The following is a 27,919-nucleotide window of genomic DNA, read 5'->3' as shown; positions in this document are numbered from 1 at the left end:
GTTTATCCAAAGTTTATCAATGTTTATCAAAACATTCTTGACCAGCTCCAATCTTTGTCACCTTTACTCCACCCTCATGCCCTAATTCTCTCCCCGTCCCCCATATTTGCTGATCCCGGGGAGCAAGTTGCAATGTAGAGAAGCCCTAAGGCTACTCCGAGCTATGCAGCTGCTTATGGCGTTCCAGCAGATGGCAATTGCTGTGTAGAGACAAAGGCCACACCCCCTTTTGGTCATTCACTCCCCTTATGCCAGTGGCCACTACTGTCCCTATACCATCCAGCAATTTCCCCACACATGGGGAATCCTCAGGCAGCTAAATCCACTAGCATCGTGGCTGTTTTGAGTTGAGGGACTGGCCAAATGTCCATGAAAGAAGGATTGCACATATCACCATCTGAAAATATCCCAATCCATGTGGTAGGCAGAAAACAGACACTTTTAGTTTTTTCTAAAGCCTCCAGTAAAAGGAGCCCATGGTAAGAATTCTACTGTTGTAGGTCAGTTGGAACATGTTTCATTAACTCTCCCACGCAGCTTTGAGTGAGTGTGGAGATCAGTCAGCACCTCCTCGGAGGTGGTCAGCCCTGAGAATGTGCCACTTATCAAGAAAGAAAAGGAAGAACTCAAAGCTGAGATAGGGCTCTGTTCTCTTGTCCTCGCTGAGTGTGAACTTCCCAACAGAAGTAGCCTTTCTGGGAAAGACAAGTAGAGGAAAAGGGTTCTGCCCGGTCTGATTAAATTCTTATCAGCTGTGTGTTCTCTGCCTATAGCTCTGTCCAGAGCTGCTGGGTAAAAAAATATTTCGCAGCCTTAAAAATAAATGGTAGTGTCCAAAACAAAGCTTTTTGCAGCTCTGATAGTGGGATGAGGGCATGTGCAATCAGTGTGCTGGGAACAAAGCATTATCAGAGCAACACTTCCTCAGTGCAAGCCACGGCAACTCTTTGTTCTGTCTGAAACTGGCACCGGTTGAAACTGACCCCAGATTTTTTTTAAAAGTAAAAATAAACCTTTATTTCACAGTGTTGTTTTTGAGTCCAGGTGGGATTAGTCTAGGGTATTAGTCTAGGGTTTGAGAAACACGGCTTCAATCTCCTACTCTACTGTCCATTTCCTGTGCGTGGGCAAGAGTCAGACTTCCAAAGCTATTCAGTCGAAGTCAATGGGAATTAGGCACCTAACCTGCTTAGGCATTTAGTGCCTATCTAAATCTTTAGATGCCTAAAGAGCTTTGGAAATGGGGTATTATTCTCACTGTGCCTCAGTTCCCCATCTGTACCATGGGGATAATAGCACTGCCCATCCTCCCAGCGATGTGAATGGATCACAGATTGTTAGATGTTCAGACACTATGGTTATTGGGCCATATAAGTACCTTTGTTTGGTCCATAGTGTGAGATCCCTGGTATTTTTGTCACACTTTGTACCAAGGTTCCATTTATAAAGGGTTAATAAATGATTAATGTCTATTATACACATGTTACAGGCATGAACAATGCATTTTACCAATGGTTCTAAATACATCAGTAGAAGAAGGTGTCAGAGATGGTCATAAGCAACCTGCTGACCTGTTGGACTCCTTAACAGCTGAGTAAGCATTTGTTAAAACATCTATTACTCATTTAATGACCCATTATAAACACATTGGAACACAACCACTGCTCCTTGAGCCCATTGTTTTTTCTAGGCCATGTGGAAAGGTATCAACTTTAACAGTGGGTCTTCATCCTGATCCCTCTGAGCTGGAGAGATTCAACTTGCCCTTGACTTACCCAACAAGATCATGGTCTATCCTATTTTAGTTCTTTCCCCAGCAGGGTATATCGGCACCAACTTCATCATTTTCAAAGGTTTTCCACAGATTTGTAATAGGAAAGCCCAATACAACCTTAGCTACCATGGGACAAATAATCTCTGTTGTGAATGTAAGTCTCCAGCATGTACCAGTGCTACTGTTTTAATTGTTGCTGCTGTTTCAGAGTGAGCAAAGGCAGGCCTCTGCAGAATCAGTTCCATCAGTCAGGTATGCAAAGGACCTGTATCTCCTGAACTGCTGAATAATGAGGTGGCCATCAGCTGTCAGCGCTGGTGTTAGGTGTTGATTTTCCTAAAGTCACGACTCTAGCAGGCAGTGGCAGTGTTAAATGGATTGATTTATAGCTACAACCACCACTTCAAATGCCAGTCCCGTCAGAATATCTATGTTCCTGTTTTGCCACATCCCACTTTGTTTGCTATTAATGCAGTAAAAAATCATTTAAATGCAAATGCATGCCTAAAAATTCAAAATTAATTATAGCTTCTGCAGGCTACATGGGAAATTAATAATGCATGGACTTGGCTTTTTCTTTAGACTTTACAAGCTGAAAGAAGAAAATAATTTAATAACACTAAAATACACAGCTAAATGTTTGCTTTTTTCTTTTTTTTTTGTAATCTGCTGCTGAAAATGTGGGCATCAAAAATTGCTTTTAGGGTCTTATTGCTTTACATCTAAAACAGAATACTAAACACAGAAGCGACAAACCGATAGGAGCTGCTACATGAAAAGCAGAATGTTACTTTCTGTTACTTATAACAGCTGACCTTCATCAGATCAATTTATAGTAAATGTTTCCAATAGGTTCATTATTCTTTAGCTACAAATGGACAATTTTCAATCTTAAGTATTTTTACTTCTTCCTTGCTAACAGAGTATTAAAACTATATTCAAATAAATCAGTAGACTCTAGAGCTAAATGAGCTACTGTACCTGATTCTTCTGAATTTGTGGGGTCCTGGTTGGACTAGAGCATGAAGAGTCAAAGATTCGAAGGCCATTGTGATCATTAAGTCTGACCTCCTATGTAACATAGGCCATAGAACTTCCTCAAAATAATTCCCACACTATAACTTTTAGAAAAAAGATCCAGTCTTGATTGAAAAATTGTCAGTGAGGAGACTATGCCATGACCCTTGTAAATTGTCACAATGGTTAATTACTGTCAGCATTGAAATGTTCACCTTGTTTCCAGTCTGAATTTATCTAGCTTCAACTTCCAGATCCTGTTAGATCTTTCTGTTCTTTCTGAAGAGCCCACTGTCAAGTATTTGTTCCTCACGTAGTCTTGTATATGTAATTGTCACCCCTTCCTTCTCTTTTTTTAAGCTTAATAGATAGACTCAAAGAGCCCAGTCACTACAAGGCAGATTTTCTAATCCTTTAAACATTCTCTTTGCTCTTCTCTGAGCCCTCTCCAATGTATCAACATCTTTCCTGAGAGTGATGCAAGTTCATGGCTGCCCATGTGTTCCAGAATAAAGAGGAGAATAACCATTTACAGTTAATGTCCAACTGCACAATGACATAGAGTTGTAACAGTTGCTGTCACGGCTAACCTAAGTCAGCTCCTGCTCCTACACTCTGAGCTGTACAGATGGACATGTGTACCTTGTACAGAGCCCCACTGATTTCACTAGGGCAGGACTGGCACTAATGAGGCATATTTGTTCCTTTGCTCACAAAACAAGCCCATCCCACGCTCAGCAGGAATTGGCCGGAGGATCCCCCATGCCATAAATTGGGGGGTTGGCAGTGGACTCATCAGTCCAAAGTCTTCAACACGTGCATCCACATGAGATGCCCAAGCCCGTTCTGTGTCTATAAAAAGGCAAAGCCTCCTACTGGTGGATGCTTACGGCTAGACATACAGGGCCCTGTGTGTGCAGATTTGGCATTTAGCAAGTGTTTGGGCCCATGTGTGAAAGGAAGGATGGCTGGGGAGATACAGGGCCTGCTGGAGACTTGTATTCTGATCCTTCTTCTATCCCAGATATCCTGGGTGATGTGGGGCATGTCCCTTATACCCAGAGCTTCCAAGGTGTTTAGGTGCCTAGCTGCCATTGGTAGCAATGATTTCAATTGGTATCAATAGACTCTGCGTCTCAGCTCCCCACTTGTACACTGCCTTATCTCATGGGGATTTTACGAGGGTAAACACACTGAAGAGTATGAGGTGCTCAGGTGCTGGGGGCCAGATAAGTAGCATAAATACTTTTCGAAGCCCTTTCTGGTTTAAGAAGTAACCATGGCTGAGCATGTGTATTGTAAGCGTTCCCTCCTGGTCCCATGTTATGTTGATAGAACACTATTGTATGTTTCTGCTTACCGCATGGATTGAATTGACCAGTCTCCCATTTTCAGTCACCTGTCACCATTCCAGTACTGCCGACCCAAAGGAAAACCATGAAACAGGGCCCTCAACATAATGAGATTACAAAAGAGAAAAATCTCATCTTTTTGAGCCCAATAGTACATTTTGGTGCCTTGCCTCCTCCAGTTTGGGAGCCTTTAAGGGGTGCTTGGGTCACATTTCTCCACAACCAAATAGGTTAGAAAATTACTGAAAGGAGACAAGTGAGATGCTCTCATCGTCCATTACTGTAAGAATTCAAATTTTCAGAAAAACATTAACTGTCATGCTCAAGTGGTCGCCATGTCCCTCCTCCAGCTATGTAAATCCCTCCTCCATCACCCACCCTGCCCAGGAGGGGTGGTCACCTAGTGCAGATCCCTGTTGCTGCATAGCGCCACCCACTGGTCAAATGCAGAAGCAACACTCTATCATCCACCACCCTCTAGCGTTTGTTACCCACATTGCTGCTGCTGTTTTCCCCTTCCTCCTTCACTAGTGCTGCTCCTTGCTGGCACTGATGGTGCTTCTGGCACCTCCTTGTTCTCTAACAATAACAGCTGTGTGGTAGATGACCCTCTTCCCTGTCAGCGGCAGCTCTTTATATATCACAATGGCGGGTACACATTCAGCTGCAAGACCATACGCCCCTGCGTCACGTATAGAGGTGAGTTCATACCATTGTTCTTCCTAGTCACTAATCCAGCCTGGCCTTTGTATCTGATTGCACTGCAGTACCTATGCTGTCATTCAGGAGCTGAAACGTGCACAAAGTGTCCCCAGGCATGGCACATTTCCATTACTTAAATATCCATGCTTAATGCCCCGTGTCGTCCCTTCTTATCTCACTGCTTTCTGTGCTGATGTATTTATTATAGGCCAAAATTTCCAACTGATTGCACACAAGCAGACTTCAGCACCCACTGTCTTCTGGTTGAGAAGCAGCACCCTACTCCTGCACTATCAATTGCAGGATTACAGCCTTTGTTTGAGAAAGCCAGTGATTTTTAAAACGTTCTCCCCATCTCAACCTGCCTCCTGCTGCTCTCATCCTCAAAGCCATCATATGACAGGGTGGAATGCAGGTCTCTTGAGTGCTAGTCTAATGCCCTGTCCACTGGATAAAAGCTATGCAAAGCGTGTCCTTTACATTCACTCATCAGAAAGGATTATGTGGTAGACAGTGACTGGCTCAGCTAGAGTGCACTAGAAGGAAGTGTAGAGTGTAGGAGGTGAAACTAGAATGACCAAGCAACTAAAAGTACAGTGAATTTTTCAAGATGTTTCAGGGCAATTTTACAGTGTTAAATTGTTGCTGTCAACCATCCACTGCCTGAGGCTATGTACTGTACTGTGGTTGTTGCTGAAGACTGCAAAGTCCATTTTTCTTCTTTCAAAGATGGGTGCTGATAGTTTTTGTCATGGTATAATTCCCCACTCTGAACCTTAGCGTCCAAAAATGGGGTACCAGCATGAATTTCTCTAAGCTTAATTACCAGCTTAGAACCTGTAGCGCTGCCACCAACCAGGAATTCCAGTGCCTGGTACGCTCTGGTCCCCCCAAAACCTTGCCTAGGGACCCCCAAGACCCAGTCTTTCTGGATCTTAACACAAGGAAAGTAAACCCTTTCCCTCACCATTGCCTCTCCCAGGCTTCCCCTACCTGGGTTACCCTGGAAGATCACTGTGATTCAAACTCCTTGAATCTTAAAACTGAGAGGAAAATTCACCTTCCCTCCTCCTCCTCTCTCCCCCTCCCAGACTCTCCCTGAGAGAGACAGTAATCCTAACACAGAGAGAAAATAACCTTTCTCTCCTCCTTGCCTCCTTTCTCCCCACCAGTTCCCTGGTGGATCCAGACCCCGTCCCCTGGGATCTGACACCAGAATTAAAAAAAACAATCAGGTTCTTAAATAAGAAAAGCTTTTAATTAGAGAAAGAAAAACAGTAAAAATTATCTTTGTAAATTTAAGATGGAAAATGTTACAGGGTCTTTCAGCTATAGACACTGGGAATACCCTCCCAACCTAAGTATACAAGTACAAATTAAAATCCTTTCAGCAAAGTACAAATTTGAACTCCTTCCAGCCAAATACACATTTGAACTCCTCCCAGCCACATACACATTTGCAAATAAAGAAAACAAACATAAGCCTAACTCGCCTTATCACCTAGTACTTACTATTTTGAATCTATAAGAACCTGTATCAGGGAGATTGGAGAGAAACCTGGTTGCACATCTGGTCACTCTCAGAACCCAGAGAGAACAACAACCAAACACTAACAGCACACACAAAAATTTCCCTCCCTCAAGATTTGAAAGTATCCTGTCCCCAGATTGGTTCTCTGGTCAGGTGACAGCCAGGCTCACTGAACTTGTTAACTCTTTACAGGCAAAAGAGACATGAAGTACTCCTGTTCTATTAACCCTTAACTATCTGTTTATGACAGTTTTAGATTGTCACAAGTAGATATTTCTCCATGCCTTTCTGTGGGAAATTTGTGCTCACACATACAATTAACTGGTCCTCTTGCTCTGCCCAGACAGCATTATGTGAGCACTGGAGTTTAATGTTGCCACTGCTGGATTGTAACTCTAAAGAAATTTTACTCATTGCTCTGGTCAAAGGCCACAATCAATACTTTGGGGTAGATGCTCTGTCGTGTTTCCCTCCCTTTGTACTGCTCAGGCTAAAGATCAGAGCAACATAATATACCAGGCCATGAAGCCATCAGCTCTTAGGAAACTCAGCAGCATGTCTCCTCAGCAACAGGGGCTACCATGAGCACCTCATGCATGTTCTCTGCTCCCTCCTCTGGCTTCCCATGGAACAGCGAATCAAGTTTGAGGACTTGGTCCTTATCGTCAGGACGATCCATCACGTGGGCCCAGCATATCTAAAAAAGCCTAAGTGGGATGAAGAATGGTCAACAACTCCACACCTCTGGCACAATGGAAGTTTCTACCACCAGGGTAAAACTTGTCTGTGCAGGAGTCAGACATTTGTGAGGCGCCAGTCAGGGATCATGGACTGAACTCCACCAGGAACTGAGGAACATTCTCAAACCTCACCACCTTCCACCCCAAGTGCAAGGGGCATTTCTTCCACCTGCCTTCTCCAACATAAATATGTAACAGCATATACAAAACAAAGCAAAGAATCCCTGCCAAACCAGAACCCTCCATTGCACACATAATTCTCCCCTTGGGGAAAGGATGGGAGAGAGAATGCATGGCGTGTGACAGGTATTGACCATGTTGCTTGGATGCAGTAGTGGGGGGCCCTCAGATACTCTCGTGATGAGAGTGGGATAAGAACCTGAACAGAAAAGCAGAGAAGACACAGCAGGTACTCAGGTCACTCACATTGGATCTGCTTCGGGGGCAGGCCAGATTCAAACACTTGCAGGGGGCATCTCAGCGACTACACTTCCATTCTGTTATCTAATACACATTTTCTTAATAACAGCTGCCCATGGTGGACCATGATGGGTGCAACTGGAAACGGGGTCAGGTTTCATAAGGGAGCTAGGGTAGTGTGATGCCAGGGGCTCAGCAGTGCAAGTGGAGCTCCGGCTGCTTCCCCTCAGCCTCAGCGTGTAATTGACTTCTCAGCCTATGGAGTGAACAATGCCGCCTGTCTGCTACATCACTTCTGGCTAATGAAACACATAGAAATCATAAGTCATAGCCTCCAGGGTTGGCCACTACTGTCTTAGGCTCAGGTTATGTTTATACTTGGAGCGAGGGGTGGGGTCCCCAGTTTGAGCAGATGTACTTGTGCCAGCTGTCATGGAGCTCATGTGCTAAAAATAATAGTGTACCTGCAGTAGCATGGGTAGTGGTGCGTGGCAGCATGGGCTAAGTACCCTGATCATGTACCCACAATGTCCACATGGGTATGTACTTGGGTCAGCTAGCCCGTGTCTCCACTGCCTGATCTACCCCAGCTATGTTACTATTGTTACTATTTTGCCATTTCAGTGGCAAGAGTCTCTTGCAGATTGTGGTGTCAAGCAAATATTCTTATTTCCTTTTATCCTTGTACCACAGCCATGCTTTATCATGGCTTCCTTCATGGGTGGTTGTGCTTCACTTACAGTTTGCTGCCACGAGTCCTATGCATAGTGGTGGGTGAACCTTTATAGGTGAAGAAGGTAGATTTGGCAAGACTAAAACATTTTGTGAATTGGTGCCTGTTTCACCAAATAGTCTGTGTTGCAGGAGGGCTTTTTTTTTTCCCTAATGTTCTGAATTGAAACACCTTCATACCGTCAATTTTTAATGTTTTTTTAAAAATAAATTTAGAAATTTGAAATTGAAACAAAGTATTTCATTTAGAGTTGAATGAAACATGCAAAGAAACATTGCATTCAATTTGAATTTTTTTTCAGTTGTTCAATTCACAGAAAAAGTTGAAAACTTTCATTTTTATGTCAACCCTAATTAATTTCTCCCCACTTTTTCAGAACTGCCGCCAACTGACAAATCAGTTACGTGATATTAGCAGAATAAATCTCTAGGCTTTTTCTCAAAATGAAAGTGGAAAGAAGAAACATCCAGTCATTTCAGCTGCTTTCTGTGAGCGTTTGTGGCGCCATGAAGCAGTGATACTCAAACTTCCGTTCAGCAGAGGACTCTGTTATCAGGATGATGATATCTTTATCTGCTCCTGGTTACTCTGAACTGTTCTTGAGAATTCTCAGATGCTACATTCCAACCAATAGATGTGGCATTCATGACCTCTGCTGTTTAAGGGTTGAGGATGTGAATACCAACATTTGCTCAGCGTTCACTTGTCAGGGAAAGACCTTGAAAAGTTTAGTTGTCAGATAAACTGTGCATCACCAGAGTTTGTATACACCATTGAATCAGCTACGTTCCAGTCATGGGAGTTTCATAGCAGCATAGTGCCAATGATTTGTAGGTATTAGATCTACACCTGAGTTAAGTTACCTTGATGAGGTACGTTAATCAGGTATAGTTGAAGGGTACTTTGTGGGAAAGTCCTGTTCTATTTCTCAGCTGGTGAATCCCAATCTGTGATCATATGATGGGATGTTTATGAGTTGCTGCTGTTGCAGCATACCCCAGGACATCCTGTGTTTCTAAGGTTTTTTTAAAACATGCTGCTGCTGATTGATTATAGTAATTTTGTTGTTCATATTGTTCTATTCATATCACAGCAGGTGCTGCACATAATTATGAAGCCTCTTTGTTATTAGAGATGCATGGGTAGTAAAATACAATCAGAAGCAAACAATGTAACTGATGATAAAATTAGCAGTTCATGGAAAGTCAGTCTGCTAAATTATCTCCGAACAGTGTCCATCAAATCCATTATCTGGTTTTTAGATGGTTTATTGCTTGAAGGAGTAACTGTTGAAGGGCCGAATTTGAGGGAAAATGCCTAATTTCACACAGGGAGACACATTTACTATACTTTTATATTTTCTGTGATATACATTACGATTTCTTCCTTAATGCTGTGTAACTAATTAACATCCAATCATATAATTTATGACAGAATGAAGTAAAGCACCAAGAGAACTTTTCTTACCATTTTATGAAATGGTACAAAATGATAATGTTGTTATAGGGACCCCTCAATTACATAGTGGCAGGAAAAGTCACAACACTTACCTTTGATCTTTCAAAGCACGCCGTGGGGCTTTTGCCCAGAAGCACCCATTAAAGTCAATTGGAGTCGTGCTGCTATAATACCATTGAGAGCCTTTAAAATTTTATATGAACCTTTAAAAATGTCACTAGTTCCTATGATTTTAGGATGACTCATTTCTTGGCCTTTTTAATCCAAAAGCACACACAAGTGAGTCAATGGCATTGCACTGCTGGGAAGGTATGGTGCCTTTCTGTATAACACACTCCTCTGGATACAGCTTAACCTTCTTGCTACTTTCTACCTGCTTTGAAATGGGATCTGTCCACACTTTGATACATGAGTTGTTTGTTTGTCTATCATCACGACCGCTCCATTAAATGCATATTATTATTGTTGTTGTTAGAGACAAAGTAAGTGAGGTAATAGCTTTTATTGAAGCAACTTTTGTTGGTGGAATGGACAAGCTTTCAGGCTTCACAGAGCTGGAAAAGGTAACTGCAACATCCAAGCTGAATACAGGGTTTGACATATTGGTAAGTGTAGGGTGTTCATGCAGCTGTAGCTGCAATTAAGCATTAGGCAGTAAGGTGTGTTACAAATCATTGTAATAAAACCAATGTCTCTGTTAAGTCTGTGGTTTTTAATGTCCAGCGGAGCTCTGAATTTGAGCTCCCAGGCTCATCTTTTGAAGGTGTTGTGCAGGTTTGCTGCGAGGATGAGAGATCAGATATTCAGGGATTGTTTTGTGAAAACTATGGGAGATAGGGTGTTTTGTGATATTTTACCATTTTTCTGTTTGAGTTCATTTGAGAGCATAGTATTGTCTGGTTTCACCCACATAGTTGTTGTTGATCACTGGATAAGGGACACCACATGTGGCGATAGGCATGTGTAGGACCCAGGGATCATGAAAGATGTGGTGTGGGTGATACAGATCGTTACAGAACTGGAGATATTTCTGCAGTTCTGGCAGGGCCTGAGTTGGAGAGTCCTGGTCTGTGGGGAGCTTGCTTCTGATGATGAGCTTGGAGAGGTTGTGGGGTTGTTTGAAGGCCAGAAGAGGGGTTTCAGGGAAGATTTATTTCAGGATGTGGTCCCTGTTGAGATAGGTTGTAACTGTTTGTTTAATGAAACCCCATGTGGGTTCTAGAGTGGGGCGGTAAGTGACAACTAGGCATGTGTGGTCAGGATTTATTCTGTATTGAAGAAGGTTCTCCCAGGGTATTTGGGTAGCCAATTCCAGAATGTGTTCTGCTGGAGTGTCCTTGTTTATTCAGGATGGTTTTAAGTGTGTTTAGTTGTGTATCTCAGACTTTCTCTTTGGAGCATATTCTGTGGTGCCAGAGTGCCTGGCTGTAGCTTGCAGATTTCCTCTAGTGGTTGCTGAGGTGTGATGATCCTTGGGTTTTTTGTATATAGTTTTTTATGGGGGTGCATTGTTGCAGCTGACCATGGTGTCCAGGGAGTTGATGCTATTATTCTTGTTGTATTTATTTGTATTATGATAGGGCCTCATCATGGACGAGGACTCCATTGTGTGTGGCATTGTACAAACACAGAACAAAGAGATGCCCCTGCCCCAAAGAGTTTACAATTAAGTATAAAACAAGAGGCACCAGGTTGATACAACAGACAGATGATGTTGCACAAGAATATTTCTAGACCTCCTTTTGAAATGCTAGTTGTGTAAATCCCTAGCGCAATAACCTTTAGTGAATGGGAACACGTACCCCTCCATCTCCTGAGGCTAAGGCACTGTATCTACCTCCGCTTTTAATGGGTGTGTTACATGAGATCTTTAGCCTTCGCAGTGTTGTTGAGAATGAGACAGAAACTGTAAAGCCTAGAGCTAAAACTGAAAGTCCAGCTCTATAGAACCAGACTGTGACTCAGGAGACCATGAGTTCTATTCCCAGCTCACCCCTGGGCTGCTGGGTGACTTTGGAGAATTCACTTCACTGTCCACTGCCTCAGTTTTCTCATATGTTACTGACCTCTTTATAAAACATTTTGAGATCTACTAATGAAAAGTGCTATATCAGAACGAGGTATTATTGCCGCAGTATATCACTCTTTGGTATGTCTGTGGGTTGTTTGTTTGACTATTCGCTCTCTGTGTACAGGCTGTGTAACTATTTGAAGTCTCTGAGAGGTTCATTGGTCACTGGTAGTGAGGGGCAGAGCTGAGCAAAGCAGGTATAAAAAGTCATTTGCTAGGCGAACTCAAGAGCTTCAGACAGAGGCAGCTAACGTGAGAGTTTCAGAGGGAGTTGAGAGAGGGAGTGTGAGAGACTTTGTGTGAAATTTTGAGATGCCCAGCGATGGGACAGTGGTGATGACCTGCAATGGATGTGCCATGTTTTCCTTCCTGCATGACGCCAGAAGGGGACATCCTACGTGTGAAGTGCAAGTTGCTGGAAGATTGTCTGTGCTGGAGGAAAAGATTCTTGGATTGGAAGGGCAAGCAGAGATGCTTCTGAAAATGAGAAAAGCTGAGGAGCCAGGTTCAGGAAACATCGATACCCCAGGTTCAAAGAATGAAGGAGCTGGCCTCCAAGGAGTCAGACAGGAATCCTGTCAGTTTGTAACCATCAGAGGCAAGAGGACACACCACTGGGCAGGCTGTGGCCAACAGAAAGGAGAGGACCTTGAGGAATTTCTCACAGTTAGAAGTTTCCAATCAATAACAGGTCCTCAGTGTGGAAACTGGAAGTTACTTCTCAAGATCTAGCTGCTCCAAGGGAATGGAGAGATGTGTGGGACAGACCTGTGAGTGGCAGCTCCACCCAACCTGTAAGAAAATCAGGCTTGTCCACAAAGAGTTCTTCAACCATCCAAGCAAGACAGGCAATCCTTTTTGGGGATTCAATACTCAGAAGAATTGAAGGAACATTTAGCAAGGGACTGGTGGACCACAGGATGATGTGCTGCCTTCATGGAGAGGTGTCACTCTAAGATTGCTTAGGTTTTGAAATCGATGGGAAAGGATCCCATTGCTGATGGTTCATATTGGCACTAGGGCAAAACATCAGACAGATAAAGATCACTTCAAGGAATTTGGAAGAATGCTAAAGAAGGAGAATGTCCAAGCGATCTTCTCTGAGATCCTTCCTCTTCCATGAGCAAAGAAAGAGAGAAGGCAGAAGATTCTTGGAAGTGAACCACTGGCTAGGTAGAGTGGAAGAGTTTGGTTTTTGTGGAACATTGGTCCACCTTCCACAGGAAGAAGGAGTGGTTTAGTTTGAACGGCCTGCACCTCAGTAGAAGGGACACCAATCTCAGTGGGGACAGGCTGCCTGGAGTAGTCAAGAGGAGGTTAAACTAATAGCAAAAGGGAAGGGTAAAATAGTGAAGATCTGAGCACTCAGCACATAATCAAGATGTTGAGACCAAAATTAATCAACAATCAAAGAAAATCACCAGAAGATCCTGGGTAACAAACAAGAGGAATTGGAATTTCTCATTTATGAGCATAAATTTGATCTAGTTAGTATAACTGAAATCTGGTGCAATGATTCCCATGACTGGAATATTAAAATCAGTGGTTATAATCAATTTAGGAAAGATTGGTGGGGAATGAGAGTGGAACTATTGTATAAAAATACCATTTCCTGTTTCCAAGTCGTGGATGACTCAGCAAAAATGCTTTTGAATGTTTTCAGATCAATATCCTACCAGATAGAGCACAAGATAGGGTATTAGTTGGTGTCTGCTATAGACCACTGAATCACACTATGGACCGAGATGACCAGTTCCTTACATACCTATCTATAATATGTTGGGGGAAAAAGCTGTATGATCACGGGGGACTTCAATTTGAGTGACATATGCTGGAGCTCCCATGCTGCCAGTAGTAAAAGATCCTTGGAGTTTCTAAACATTATAAGTGAAAATCTCCTAACTCAAAAAATGTTGCATGCAACACAGGGGAGCTCTCAATATGAGCCCTTGCCTTGACAGATAAAGAGGAACTGAAACAAATTATATATACCTGGTGCTATAAAAGTGCCAATTTCACAAAGCTGAAAACAATTCTGAGGCAAATCAGCTGTAAGGAAGAATTTAATAAAAAAAAATGTGAGTGATAATTGGAAATTATTTAGAACACTTTAGCAGATGTGCAAAAAGCCACAATTAAGGAAGAAGACTGTAAAAAGAAATGGTTTGGAAGGGAAGTGGAGGTGTGTATATATAATCAAATTCAAGAAAGGAGAAGTAGATAGTAATGAATACAATTCAGAAGCTAGGAATTGTAGAAAATTGACAAGAGAAGCAAAGAGGCACAAGGAGAAATCTATGGTCAGCAGGATGAAGGGAATAAGAGAGAATTGATAAAGTATATTAGGAATAAATCCTACATTGATCCATTAGTAGATTGAAATGGAAGAATTATTGATAATAATGGAGAAAAGGCAGAAGTGTTCTGTATGTGGCAAAACCCCCAGATTTTATGGTCATATCATATGAAAACATTTTTTTCCTTTCCATTAGTACCTGAGGAGGATCTTAAACAGCATTATCTAAAATTACACGTTTTTTTAAATCAGCAAGTCCAGGTAACTTGCAGCCAAGAGTTTTAAAAGAGCTGCCCAAGGAGCTTGTTGGACTGTTAATGTTGATTTTCAGTAAGTCTTGGAACAGTTGGGAAGTTCCAGAAGGCTGGAAGAAAGCTCATGTTGTGCCAATATTTAAAAAATGTTAACAGGATGGCTGGGTAATTATAGGCCTGTCAGTCTAACATTGATTCCCCGGCAAGATAATGGAGTGACTGATATGGGACTTGGTTAATAAAGAAATAAAGGTATAATTAATGCCAATCAAGATGGGTTTGTGGAAAACAGATCCTGTCAAACAAACGTGATATCTTTTTTTTAATGAGATTACAAGTTTGGTTGACAAAGATAATACCCTTCTTGTAATATACTTAGACTTCTGTAAGTCATTTGACTTGGTATTACATAACATTTGATTAAAAAACTAGGAAGAGATCAGGTTAACATGGCACACGATAAATGGATTAAAATCCGACTAACGGAGAGGTCTCAAAATGTAATTGTAAATTGTGAATCATCATAGAATGGGTTTGTTTCTAGTAGGGTCCTGCAGGGATCATTTATGGGACCTACACTATTTAACATTTTTATTAATGACCTGGAAGAAAACATAAAATCATCCCTGATAAAGTTTGCAAATGACACAAAAGTTGGGGGCAGGAGTAAATAACGAAGACAGGTCACTAATATGGAGTTATTTGGTTCATTTGATGAGTTGCAAGCAAACAATATGCATTTTAATATTGCTAAATGTAAATGCATACATCTAGGAATAGAGAATGTAGGCCATACTTACGCAATGGGGGATTACATCCTGGGAAGCAGTGATTCTGAAAAAGATTTGGGGTTCAGGGTGGATAATCAGCTGAACATGAGCTCCCAGTGTTATGCTGTGACCAAAACAGCTAATGAAATTCTTGTATGCATAAACAGGAGAATCTTGAGTAGGAGTAAAGAGGTTATTTTACCTCTGTGTTTGGCACTGGATTGACCACTGCTGAAATAGTGTGTCCAGTTCTGCTGTCACTATTCAAGAAGGATGTAGATTAATTGGAAAGAGTTCCAAGAAGAGCCATGAGAATGCTTAAAGGACTAGAAAACATGCCTTATAGCAATAGACACAAGGAGCTCAATCTACTTAGTGTAACACAGAGAATGTTCAGGAGTGACTTGATTACAATCTATAAGCACCTACATTCGGAATAAATATCAGGATCTTCAATCTACCATTGGATCATATAACACAGTGTTTCCCTAACTGTGTTCCGCGGAACACTGGTGTTCCGCACGATGTGAATAGGTGTTCCATGAAAGACTCTTGCACTTGATTTTTGTACTACTTTATATGCACTTTCCAGTTAGAAATTGTTAGTTCAAGTTATTTTAAATTTGTATTGTTGCTTTGTTTTATAAAATAAAATATATTTGAGCATAAATATCACAATTTTTTACTTGAAAACCAAACGACTACAAAATAATATTATAAGTGTTCCGAAATAGGCTAAAAAGTGTTCCGTGGCCAAAAAAATTTGGGAAACACTGTTATAACACGATCCAAGGGCTGGAAGTTGAAACTTGATCAATTCAAACTGGAAATCTGGCATAAATTTTCAACACAGAGAGTAATTTACCATTGGAACGTCTTACCAAGGATCATTGTGAATTCTCCATTACTGACAATTTTCAAATCAAAATTGGATGATGATCTAAAAAATCTACTGTAGGAATTGTTTTGGGGAAGTTCTCTGGCCTGTACTATACAGGAGGTCAGACTAGATGATCCCAATGGTGCCTTCTGGCCTTGGAATCTATGAATCTAATTAGCCTCTCCATGTTAAATAACCATGGTCACCCACATCAGTGCAGTCCAGTTCTTTGTCATCCTCTAGTCACTCAGACACCTAAGAGGATAATAAGTTTGCTACATCCTTCAAGCTAAGAGTATTGGCTCTTCAGCCCAGGCAGTGGAGATCAGAGAACCTAGATTCAGTCCCTGCAGATGACCAGCCCAGGAGCATAAAAAATCTCATCCGATTGAATATTCCTCGATGGTGTGTATTAGTTTGGTAGGGCCAAATCCTGGCAAAATTCCCATTTGCTGCAAGACGGCCAGGCTTAGCTCTCACAATGAGCTCCTCCGCTGGTGCCAGTAGGTGTAGCCATGTAGGACTTCCATGGAGCTATGCCCATTCATGGCAGAAGAGTCTCTGACACTTAATGTTTAAGAGGGCCAGGTAAATACTCCAGTATCCTGATTGTACATTTGTCTCTGGAAGGTCTGTTATTAAGATGATATGCGGGACGGGTTGAGATTTTAATGGAAATAATGTTAGCAAACGGGCAGAAGAGTAAGGGCATCATCATGTTCATGGCTTCTACTGGCCTCCTATGTAAAACTGAAGCTTCTGTCTTTGCCTTCAAGGCTCCGCGTGTCCCAGCTCCTGACTATGTCTCTGCTGTTATCTCCATTGACTCCTCCAAGCTGCACAACAAATTAACTTCCTTCTCCAGTTCCCATATCTGGGCTTTCTTCCATACAGCTCCCTGTACCTGAACTCTCCCCCTCTACCCGCTATCTTGACCTGATCTGTCATAATGCCATCCTCTGTCCTCCAGGTCCCTCTCTAAAACAAACCCCTTCCAAATGCTTAATGCTTTGTCTCCCATGTGTAGGGCCAGATAGCAATTCCTAACCTATGTTGAATAGTACCTTACTGCTCAGATAACCCCTTTGGGGTAAGATGCTATTCAGAATGGAATAGGGTATCAGAATCAGGCCCATAGAGGCAGTAGCTAATCTGATGTCGGGCCCTCAAATCACTATCTAATAATCAAATAATGATTTAAAAAAAAAAACCTCAAAACACATGGTTTGTCTGTGTCATGGTTCAATAACTTTTCAACCACTGTTGTTGTTTTACATGTTTAGATTGTAAACCCTTTAGAGCAGTGACTTTGTCTTCATAGCTCTTTCAAGTATCTAGCATTCTGTTGTTGCTATGCACATAATATATTACACAAATAATCATCATAACATGCAAAGGGAATGGAGGTTTTAAAATCTACAATGGGAACACAGGAATTGCCAGACTGGATTCAACCCAAGAACCATCCAGTCCAGTTTTCTGCCTCAAAAGAGGGTGCAAGGAACTTCCTCATTTCTAGTAGTTGGAGATTGGTTTAAACCTTGAAGCCTGACAGTTAATATCCCTTCCAAACTTTGTTAGTATATTTGTGTTAGCATACACACATTTATTAAAAGCAGCAAAGAATCCTCTGGCACCTTATAGACTAACAGATGTTTTAGAGCATGAGCTTTCATGGGTGAATACCCACTTCGTCAGATGCATGATGGGTATTAAGTGGGTATTCACCCACGAAAGCTCATGCTCCAAAACGTCTGTTAGTCTATAAGGTGCCACAGGATTCTTTGCTGCTTTTACAGATCCAGACTAACACGGCTACCCGTCTGATACTTGACACATTTAATACCTTTTGAATCTTGCTTAGTTGTTAGCCTTGATGGCATCATTTGGCAATGAGTTCCACTGTCTAATTAGGTGTTGTGTGAAAAAAAGTGTTTCATTTTCTCGGTTTTGAATGATTTTTCTTATGGATGTGTGCATGCTCCTCTAGACGTGGGAGAGGTAGAGACATCCCTAGGTGGGCAAGCTAGAGAAGGACAAAGCAAGCAAACCTGCAAATGGAAATGATTACTCCATGAGTGAGGTGGGCAGCAGTGGTTCAGTACATGCAGTAGCAAAGACAATCACTTGCAGACAGCACCAGAAGTTAGTGAGGAGTGACTAAAAAATCATTGTTCCAAAGTCATATGCCTGAGTGTCTAAATAAATCTACTTATTTGGCAGGAATGCACTCATGAGTTTTGAAAATCTCTCTATAAGCTACCTCCTGGACAAAACATGCATTCCTCAGTATGTGTCATCTGAGTGATATTTGGAAATATTTCAAGAATCAAATAAGGCCAATATTCATCCTGTTCAGGAAATGTATTATTTGTCTTGCCAATCTCTAATGGAATTAATACATCTTTTTTAAAGGGTTCTGCATTGTAATTTTTCATGGTAGTCAAATTTTTTCATCTGAATTTTGTGTGTATGTTTTAAAAAATGCCTTTTTGACAAAACAGAAATTGTGATTTGAAAAGTTTTTGGGAAAAAAATCAGTTTTCATTATCCCCATGAAAACCTGAAAGATGTCAATGAAAAATGTAGAAGGTTCATGTCAAAAATTTTCCTTGGAAAAGAACTTGTTTGTGACCAGCTCTAATAATTTAGCTTTTATTGTAATTCTGCTCGACCAGTGTGGTGCTTAGATTAATGTGCTGAGGCTTTTCAGAGCCCCGTACAATGAAGCTTTGGTCCATAACGGTGGCTATGAGGCTTTGCCACAATACAAATAAATATGAGAATGATTGAAGGATTGCAAAGCATGCCTTGTAGTGATAGATTCAAGGAGCTCAATCTATTTAGATTAACAAAGAGAAAGTTTGGAGCGACGTGATTCATTTATAGGTACCTACATGGGGAACAGAAATTTGATAAATATAGGGCTCTTCAATCAAGCGTAGAAAGGTATAGCAGGATTCAATGGCTGGAAATTGAAGTTAAACAAATTCAGACTGGAATTAAGTGGCAATTTTTTAAAGAATGGGAGTAATTTACCATTGGAGCAACTTACCAAGGGTCATAGTGGATTTCTCCATCACTGGCATTTTTTAAATAAAGATTGGATGTTTCTTAAGAAGATATGCTTTAGTTCAAACAGGAGCTCATTCAGGAAGTTCTATGACGTGCTATATAGAAGATCAGACTAGATGATCATAATGGACCCTTCTGGCCTTATAAATTATAAATATATATAAAAGTATAATTATAGGGATGGGCACACTCGCTTTGCCTGATTTTATACCCACCTGAACATCAAGGGTTAAAAGGTAGGATTCAGACACATGTTTTAGGGATTGTGTTTAGACCGGAATAGAAGGCTCAGAGGAGGAATGCTAATGAAGAATTACGTGGTATATAAAATTACGCATTGTACATGGATATCCCCTTGTAACAGACTGGAGATTGTCTGCATTGTTCTTCCAACCCGAAAACATAACACAGGATTCTCTATAGCTAGAATGTCTCTCTCTCTGGAGCCAACAGAACCCCATTTGGATTAAGACTTCCTTGAAACAAAAATGTCTCCTTTCAGTTTTGACCAAACAGCATACTTGGCTGAAATATCATTTTTTTCCAAAATGTTCTTACCAGTTGTAATTATGTTAGCACCTATGAACTAGTCATGGAGCAGGGCCCAATTGTGCCAGGTTCTGTGCAAACACAGAACCAAGAGATGGTTTCTGACCCAAACACCTGAAAATCGAAGCAATTAACAACTTAGTCTCTGCAATATTCTACAGCTTGTGAAGCGCCCATGGAAAACATAAACAGCTTTTCCTTGTGGAACCTGAGCAGCACAGTCAGTAGAGATTAGCAGCATAGCGGAGTTAAGCCAAAGATCTTCTTGCATGGAGAAGGTGGAGTTAAAATGATTGTCTGTTTATAAAGCAATGGTGTGCTTGGGATAATGCTCTGAAATGTAGGATTACATGCCTTGAAGCACAGCCTCTGTTTGCCCTATTGAAGATTATGAGCTGTGCCTCAAAGCACAGAATCAGGCATATTGCTTTTATTGAAACATACAGTAATGCAAGGTGGAAAAAAATCAATTTAGCACAAGCACATTGCATTTTAGGCCCCAGTAACTATTGATAGCTGCTGTCCTGGAGCAAATCATATCCTCCGCATGTCTGTTTCTCTGTCTTCCTTTTGTTATCGCTAATAGCCATGGTCTGTTCTGCTACCTTGAGAAAACTAGTTGGTATCTATCCTAAAATTAATTGATAGATAGAGTTTTTCTTGTGTTTCTAGCATCAGTTTGTGGATAATTTTTTGGCCTGCAGAGATCAAAGCTAAAACTGATCTGGGTCATCGGTACACCTCATCTAGTCTAATGCCTGTACTCCGCTACTGAGCTCTCTGACAAAAGTTACTTACTCTCTTTGCCATAAAACAAGAGAGTTCTAGGCTGTAGTCTTATATTTTAGAGACTATGTGCATGTAACTCTGCTCTCCACGGCTTGTCTAACTGCAGGAGCAGGGTGAATAATGTATATTTTGGTTTCTTGACTATTTTTAAAAGTAAAAGAAAATATCTGGGGGTCAGACTGAAAATGGTAAATTTTCAGGGAATCAAAAAGTTGGAAAATAATTCATTTCAGGTCAAACGAAATGTTTCATTTGACCGAAGAGAAACATTGTACACCTCTACCTTGATAGAACGCTGTCCTCGGGAGCCAAAACATTTTACCACGTTATATGTGAAACCGCGTTATATCGAACTTGCTTTGATCCACCAGAGTGCACAGCCCCGCCCCCCAGGAGCACTGCTTTACTGCGTCATATCCAAATTAGTGTTATATCGGGTCACGTTATATCAGGGTAGAGGTGTATTTCAATTTTAAGCATGTTTAACCTTAAAAAAAATTTTTTTTGATCCAAAAACAAAAACTGTCAAAATGAAAATTTTTATATTTCTTTCAGATTTTTTCTTTCAAATATTAATAAAAAAACTGTCAGAATCTTCATGAAACATTTCAGTATCAGTGAATATGCATATTTTATTTTAAAAAAATTGGACACAAAATTTTGTCCGGCTCCACCTGCTTGTACATTTTTATTAAGAGCTTTGGCAAACAAGGATTTTATTTTGCTGTCATCTAGCCATTACAAACACCTTGTATGTCTCTCCAAAGTGTTCAGCTTCTATCAGTTTCAGTTTGACCAGCACCACCAATTTAAACAACAACATAGTAACCAAATGATATTTCTATCCTCCACAATCCCTGTGTTTTCTCACAGTAAATAACTTTTCATGTCTGTTAACAGATGTATCACAGACCTAAAGAAAGGAATGGCTGTGTTTGAATTGAAAGGATTGGGTAACTGGCTGGAAGGGAGAGCCCTTTCTACGCCATGGAGCCAATTTAAAGTCGCCGGGATTACAGCTTTATTTTCAGAAAATTTGACTCCTGATGTGTTTGTTGTTAAAGACAGGTTATTGCTTTAGATCCATGCTGGTGCATTTGGATCAATATTTATGCCCTTGCTGAGAGGAAGGCAAAATTACACAGCTTTAAAAGCCTGGCTGCTCCTTTAGGCCTTGTCTAGGAAAATAAGTTATGCTTAAAAAATACATTTGCTAACATGTTTCAAAACCACAAATGAAAACGAGGGATTAATAGCTTTAAAACATGCTAGATGGTTGTGATCAACCCTGGAGGGATAGGGGGATGCAGCATTGATGAGAGACAGCTAATATGTGTTCTACATAACCTAGACATGGCCGTACCAAACCACCCAGCACATAAGGTTTTGCCTCTGGAGCCTGATTTTTATTGTGCAGTTGATGAGGGCACCAACAGAAAGCATCCAGATCCTCACCCATTAGTTCCTGCACAGAGGCCTTCTGTTTTGTTTTGCCAGTGACATAACTGATGCATGAAGGGATTTTAACAGGAAGGAGAGAGTGTGTCTGGGTGACAGCCCATGCTGGTTTTTCACCCTCAGTGAGACTGGACAGTTTTAGGTTCTTAAAATCAATTATAGCCATTGCTTTTAAGTCAGATTTCCCGTAGGAGTTCTGTAATCACACTCAGGGTTGTTTAGCCTGGTCTCCATCCAGTCTGCCTCAAGGTTTTGAAGGCTGATCCACCCTCTGCCAGCAGACAATGGCTGAAAAGCGCTGCTGGGCTCTCCGGAGGACAGAGGAGAACTAGATGCACCCATTTCCCCAGCAAGGTATCCTTCACCTGCCGTGGGGGAAGGGGCGGTATAGGAGCTCCTCAGTGGTTCCATGCTACTTGATGATCCTTCTACATGGGGGAGCTCTAGGGGCTGGATTAGGGGATTAGAAGCACTTTGCACTGGAGGAACGTCACAAAGTAGGGCCAAAGTCCCTCTCTTTTCCTTTTAAAATAATAGGCTGCAGAGTCCCTCCCAGGTGCAGTTTGCAGGCTTGGCAGGTGGAAAATGCAGATGGTTGAAATTTTTCCATCAAAAACTCTTGTTTTTTTAAATGGAAAATTGGGTTTTCAGTAAAATGAAAATGTTCACAGATGTCAGCTTTCCTCATTTTTTTTAATATTTTTGTTGGAAACCCCCGAAACTGAAAAAAGGGGGTGAAAAATGAAACATTTTTCTGTTTTTAATCTGAAAACCAATAGGGTTGCAGTTTTTGAGGGCTTCGGGGGCATTTTAATAAAAAGTTTAAATTTTCTGCTGAAAAGTATGGTGAGAACAAGCTTTTACTGAATATTTCTGCAGGGGAAAAAAGAACCTTTTCCACATAGCTCAAGTAGAAAACTCAGCTTTTTTCCTTGGAAGTTGGGTGAGAGATGGAAATCAAAGAAAAGGCTAAAATAAACATGGACTCCTTCCCCCTCCACTCCACACACTCACACTCCTTGGTACAGTTATGCCACAAGGCTTGGGCATTCACACACACGACACTCATCGGATGACATTCAAACTGAGCCAACCAGATAGTTTGAGGGTGGGCAGTTTCCCCTATAACCATATGTACTGTACTGCGTGTTCATTCCATATTTCTACTGTATTTGACTTTTAGAGTTAAAACACATAGACAGTTTTATGGTCTCACGGTTCTAGCTGTGATCGAAAAGGACACTGTTGCTACTAATAAGAAATGAGGTTTAGAAGCTACACCATGAAATTAAATGTAATTCTTTATGAATTAAATAGGTCCCCAGTGGAACCCTTCCCGTATTGGCCTGCGACTAGAACGCAGTAAGTATTTATATGGATGTCAAAGCACCTACTAGTATATAGCTGGTGTTTCTTCCTAACACTATAACACCATATGGGCTAAGCCATTAGCACTTTTGCTAATTAATATGTATGACTAGCTAATTAGATTTCTCCTCAATTAAGGAATCTGTCTGCGGAATTTCACATTACCCTAGCTCAGTATGCATTCTCATGGCGAATATTAATATTAGTATGGGACAGCAGTTTTCAGTGGAAAGCTGCCAGTCAGAGGTGAAAGTAAGCTGGTCCAGTCCGGTACAGCGTACCGGCAAGAGCCAGTACACCTTGCTGGACCGCACCAGTTTCCGCGGCGGGGATTTAAAGGGCTCAGAGCTCCCCGCCACTGCGGGCACCCGAGAGCCCTTTGAATCCCTGCCACGGCTCTGGCGGCCGGGCTGGGGCCAGGATTTAAAGGGCTCGGGCCTCCCCTCAGCGTCAGGAGCTCTGGGCCCTTTAAATCCCTGCCCCAGCCCCGCAAAGCTCGGGGTTTCCCCCAGCGGCCGAAGCCCTGGGCCCTTTAATTTGCCCCTGAGCCCTGGGGGGCTCCCAGCCACCTCTTCAGCTGGGAGCCCTTGGTTGATTTAAAGGCCCTGGGTCTCCCAGCCACAGCTGGTGCCCCAGGGCCTTTAAATCGTGAGAGGCCACGCCTCTTCCGGTTGAGGCCATGCCTCTTCTGGATGAGGCCATGCCCCTCAGGACTCTGGCAGTACCGGTAAGTCCTGTAAGTTACTTTCACCCCTGCTGCCAGTGCAAAACCACTGCCACCATCAGGAGTGGATTTACCATAAAACAAACCGTGTGGTGGCACGGGGCCTCCCAGCAACAGGGGGCCCCCAAAATGCAGGACAAATATCTGTCAACCTGCCCCCTAGTCCCAGCCAGCAGTGCAACAGGGCTCAGGCAGGCTGTCTGCATGCCATGACCGATGTCCGCAGGCTGCTCCCAGAAGTGGCCAGCTGCTGGCACGTCTTTGTGCACCACTGGCAGGTGGAGGAGGGAGCTCCGCGCTCTGCCTCCACCCCTGGGCAGTGCACGGAGACGTCCTCCCAAGGGGCGCACAGAGACGTGCCAGCAGCAGTGCAGCATGATTAAGGCGGTTCCCTGCCCACTCTGCCTCTTCCCCTCTGCTCCACTTCACTCCTGGAAGTGTCTGGCATGTCCCTGCGGCCCTGGGGCGATGGGGGGTATCTCTGCATGCTGCCGCCGCCCTAAACACCGACTCCGCAGATCCTGTTGCCCCGGAACTGCAGCCAATGTCACCTGTTGGCAGCGGCACAGAGACCCCCTGCCCCCCCTGCCTTGGAACTGCTGCCAGAGGGGGGATGTGCCAGTCACTTTGGGAGCTGTGCTGCCCAAGGTAAGCGCTGCCCCCCTCCCACACCCCAGCCCCCTGCCTCAGCCCAGAGCCTGCACCCAAACTCCCTCCCAGAGCCCAACCCCCTCATCCCTCCTCCTACACCTCAACCCCCTGCCACAGCCCAGGTCCCACTCCCAAACTCCCTCCCAGAGCCCGCACCCCTCACCCCCTCCTGCACCCCAGCCCCTGCCCCAACCAAGGTATCTCATTTTATTTTCATTTACTTCCCATTACTTATAATATAGGAGGAGGATGAAGAAAAAAAGGATGGAAAAACCTGGGAGGGGGGGTAAGAGAGAATGTTCTTTTTCTTGGCTGGGTCCTGAGGGGGCTCCCTGACAATGACACTGCACACAGGGCCCCACTAACTCTAAATCCACCACTGGCCACCATCCTGGTTGACACCAGTCATCACCCTTCTTGGCAGCCGAGGACTGAATGGGTCATTGAGAGCGGTCTATGGGCTCTCTCATTTAAATAGTTCTTGAAGGATATGGGCAGTGAGGGGAATTTGGACTGCTAGTGCCCAAGCTGCACCTGTGTGAATAAATAAAGGACTTCATATGCCAGTGATGTCAACCTGTATCTTTTACTTCCACTGGCTCCCTCGCAGAGTAGTGGGCACTGTGTTTGCATTCATTGTCCCTCATAATTAGCTGTTCCTTGTTTTTCTGCTCCTTGTTTTTCATTTTTGTTGAGGGATGGCTGCGTGTGGGGGGTTTGAATGGAGTCCCACCCATATCTATAGGGGTCAAGTAGGTTAGACCCCTTAATTGCATTGACTCTTCAGTTCTCTTCACGGAGCCGTGGGCATTGTCTGAGGTGGTCTACTTCTGCACCCCTGATTGTGAACCTGTGATTCATCCCTCCTTTTTTTCCATTTTTTGTTCCCCACCAGTTAGGTGATCCTTGGTTTTCTTCGTGACACCTCTCTTTTGTGGCATGGGCAGCCATTATTGTTTCACCCACCTCTGGTGCCCTTTATATGTACCTGTCACCCCACAACCTTCCCTGCACTGTTCTGATGTGTCCCAAGCAATCTGTTCCCCTTTGTCTTTCACCTTCTTTGTTTTGGAGGTGGAAACATACTGAAGTGTCCTCAATTATGTATGAGAATTGTTTGGGCTTGTTAGAGGGTTGGCCAGTTTGGTGATCTGTGTAAGCAGGCCACTGTTGTTTCCAGGGTTAGGCCCTTCTGAGAGCTTTGCTTCCTCGCACAGAACATCAAACTGGCCAACGCTCTCTCAAGCCCAAACAGTTCATACACAGAATTGAGGATCCTCTAAAACAAAGAAAATGAAAGATAGAATGCAGACAGGACTGCACTCTGTTCTTGTCCTGTATAAGGAACTCCCATTGAAAGGGACTTTTTATGCCAAAACAGTGAACAGAATGTGGCTCATATTTAAGTGCACCCAAACTCACGCACTAGTCTGAGATCTAGCCCTATCCATAGAGTGTGGTTTTCCTCGTGGAGTGTTACTCACTCTCCCATTGATTTCAGTAAGATTACTCTCAAGGAGTAAGGTACTATGCCATGTAAGTAATGGTGGAAAAATCTCACGTCTAGCTTGCAAATGCTTCACAAAGTCAGAAAGAGACAAAACCCACTGGATTTTGCACTTGACAAATGCTTTATGGGCACCATTTATTACAAGGTAGATAACAGAAATCACAATAGCCCGCTGACTTAGATGATATGTAAAGACACTTGCACTTTCTCCCGAAATATGCACCAATTTTTTGGAGGCTCAAATGGTTTTGTCAGTCTGCTGGTAGTAGTATTCCAGTAGTAGCCCATTGATGTTTAAACATATAATGAGAGAGAGACTGTGCCCTGAAGAGCTTACAAGTTAAATTGACTAGAAAGACAAGGAGAAATAGATGAAGTGACTCAGCCAAGGTCACACAGGAAGTCAGTGGCAGAGCCGGGAACAAACCACAAGTCTCCTAACTTTCAGTCCACTGCCTTATCCACTACTTCCTAAACAAACTATATTACCTCCCCCACAGCTGTTACTATATTCTGTACATGCTGGATTCAGCAGGAGTAGAAGCTGGTGCTTGGAAGTACAGTGAGAAAAACTTTCTAAGCCCAGACTCAAAAAGTCTGACGAGGTCCAAGAAGGTTGACATAGAGATCTTGGGTTATGAGATCTTGTCCGAACAGAAGCTGACTTCGTAATCTCTGAGTTCCACCCATCACTAGCTACCACTGAGCATGAAACAAGCAAACATTTGACCAGAAACATATCAGGGATTCAGAGACAGAGACATCGTCTCACATGGTGCCTTTCTGTTAAACCTTCTAAGGCATGATCTAAAACTGCTTTACAGAAGGTTTTGTAAAAGCAGCAAAGAGTCCTGTGGTACCTTATAGACTAACAGACGTATTGGAGCATAAGCTTTCGTGAGTGAATACCCACATGCATCCGATGAAGTGGGTATTCACCCACAAAAGCTCATGCTCCAATACGTCTGTTAGTCTATAAGGTGCCACAGGACTCTTTGCTGCTTTTACAGATCCAGACTAACATGGCTACCCCTTTGATACTTGACAGAAGGGTTTGTGCAATTCTGAACAATCTGTCCCTTTATAGAGACGATGCACATGAGTCAACCCCATAACAACTATTGTGCGTTGTTTCTCAATGCAGTGTCATCGTCACACTTGCATCATCAGGAGGATAAAATCTAATACAAATCCTGAGCGCTGGACATAGAGAGTAAGAACTGAAAGCACCAAATACATCAGAAAACAAGGGGTTTCCTTTTCACTTCAGGCCCAGTTCATGGGGTGGAATGTGAATTATAACCATTGCTTAACTCCTGTGTGTCTTGCATTTTATGCTGAGTCATTGCAGGGGGGTGTATTATTCAAACCATTTGGTCTTGCTTCTTTGTCATTCTAGATGGGCCCTATCTGAAGGATTCCGCTAGCATTCAAAGCTTGGCAGTTTCGTCCATCATTACGCTGTATTTCACAGATCTGGGTCAGCAGGTCAGTTGGACTACAGTAAGTATGTCCTTGTAACGATCAATGCGATAGATCTTAATGTAAAACACATTTAAGCTTCAGATTGCTCCCGTTTCCTTGGCCTGTCCTTCTCCATGTCAAATTGCCTAATTATTTTATCATCCCTCAAACCTGAATTAAGTGATAGTCAGCCAAGTTAGCAACCTAGTCACTCAGACATCCAGTTAAAGATTAGAGGATGGACATAACAATAGTGCCTGAGGGGGGAAAATCAATTTTTAAGAACAAGTTTATCTTACCTTAGGCTAACATACCACTGAAGGACCTTTGACC

The 27,919-nt window shown here is 42.6% G+C and overlaps 1 protein-coding gene across 3 annotated transcripts in view; it reads left to right on the top strand.

Annotated features, from left to right (window-relative positions):
* The window catches only part of TECRL (trans-2,3-enoyl-CoA reductase like), a 117,766-nt gene that overhangs the window by 46,232 nt on the left and 43,615 nt on the right, over positions 1-27,919 (top strand). The window contains exons 3-4 of one of the 3 annotated variants that reach the window (XM_050948310.1): positions 23,187-23,231; positions 27,522-27,610. In XM_050948310.1, the coding sequence (XP_050804267.1) occupies positions 23,187-23,231; positions 27,522-27,610 (134 nt within the window). Of the gene's footprint in view, positions 1-23,186; positions 23,232-27,521; positions 27,626-27,919 lie in introns of all 3 variants that reach the window. The other 2 variants (XM_050948309.1, XM_050948311.1) reach the window with 2 other exon arrangements.

Source organism: Gopherus flavomarginatus, chromosome 3, assembly GCF_025201925.1.
Source record: "Gopherus flavomarginatus isolate rGopFla2 chromosome 3, rGopFla2.mat.asm, whole genome shotgun sequence".
NCBI classification, from domain to species: domain Eukaryota; kingdom Metazoa; phylum Chordata; order Testudines; family Testudinidae; genus Gopherus; species Gopherus flavomarginatus.
The sequence above is the reverse complement of the archived record's forward strand: the minus strand, read 5'-3'. Positions and strand labels throughout refer to the sequence as shown.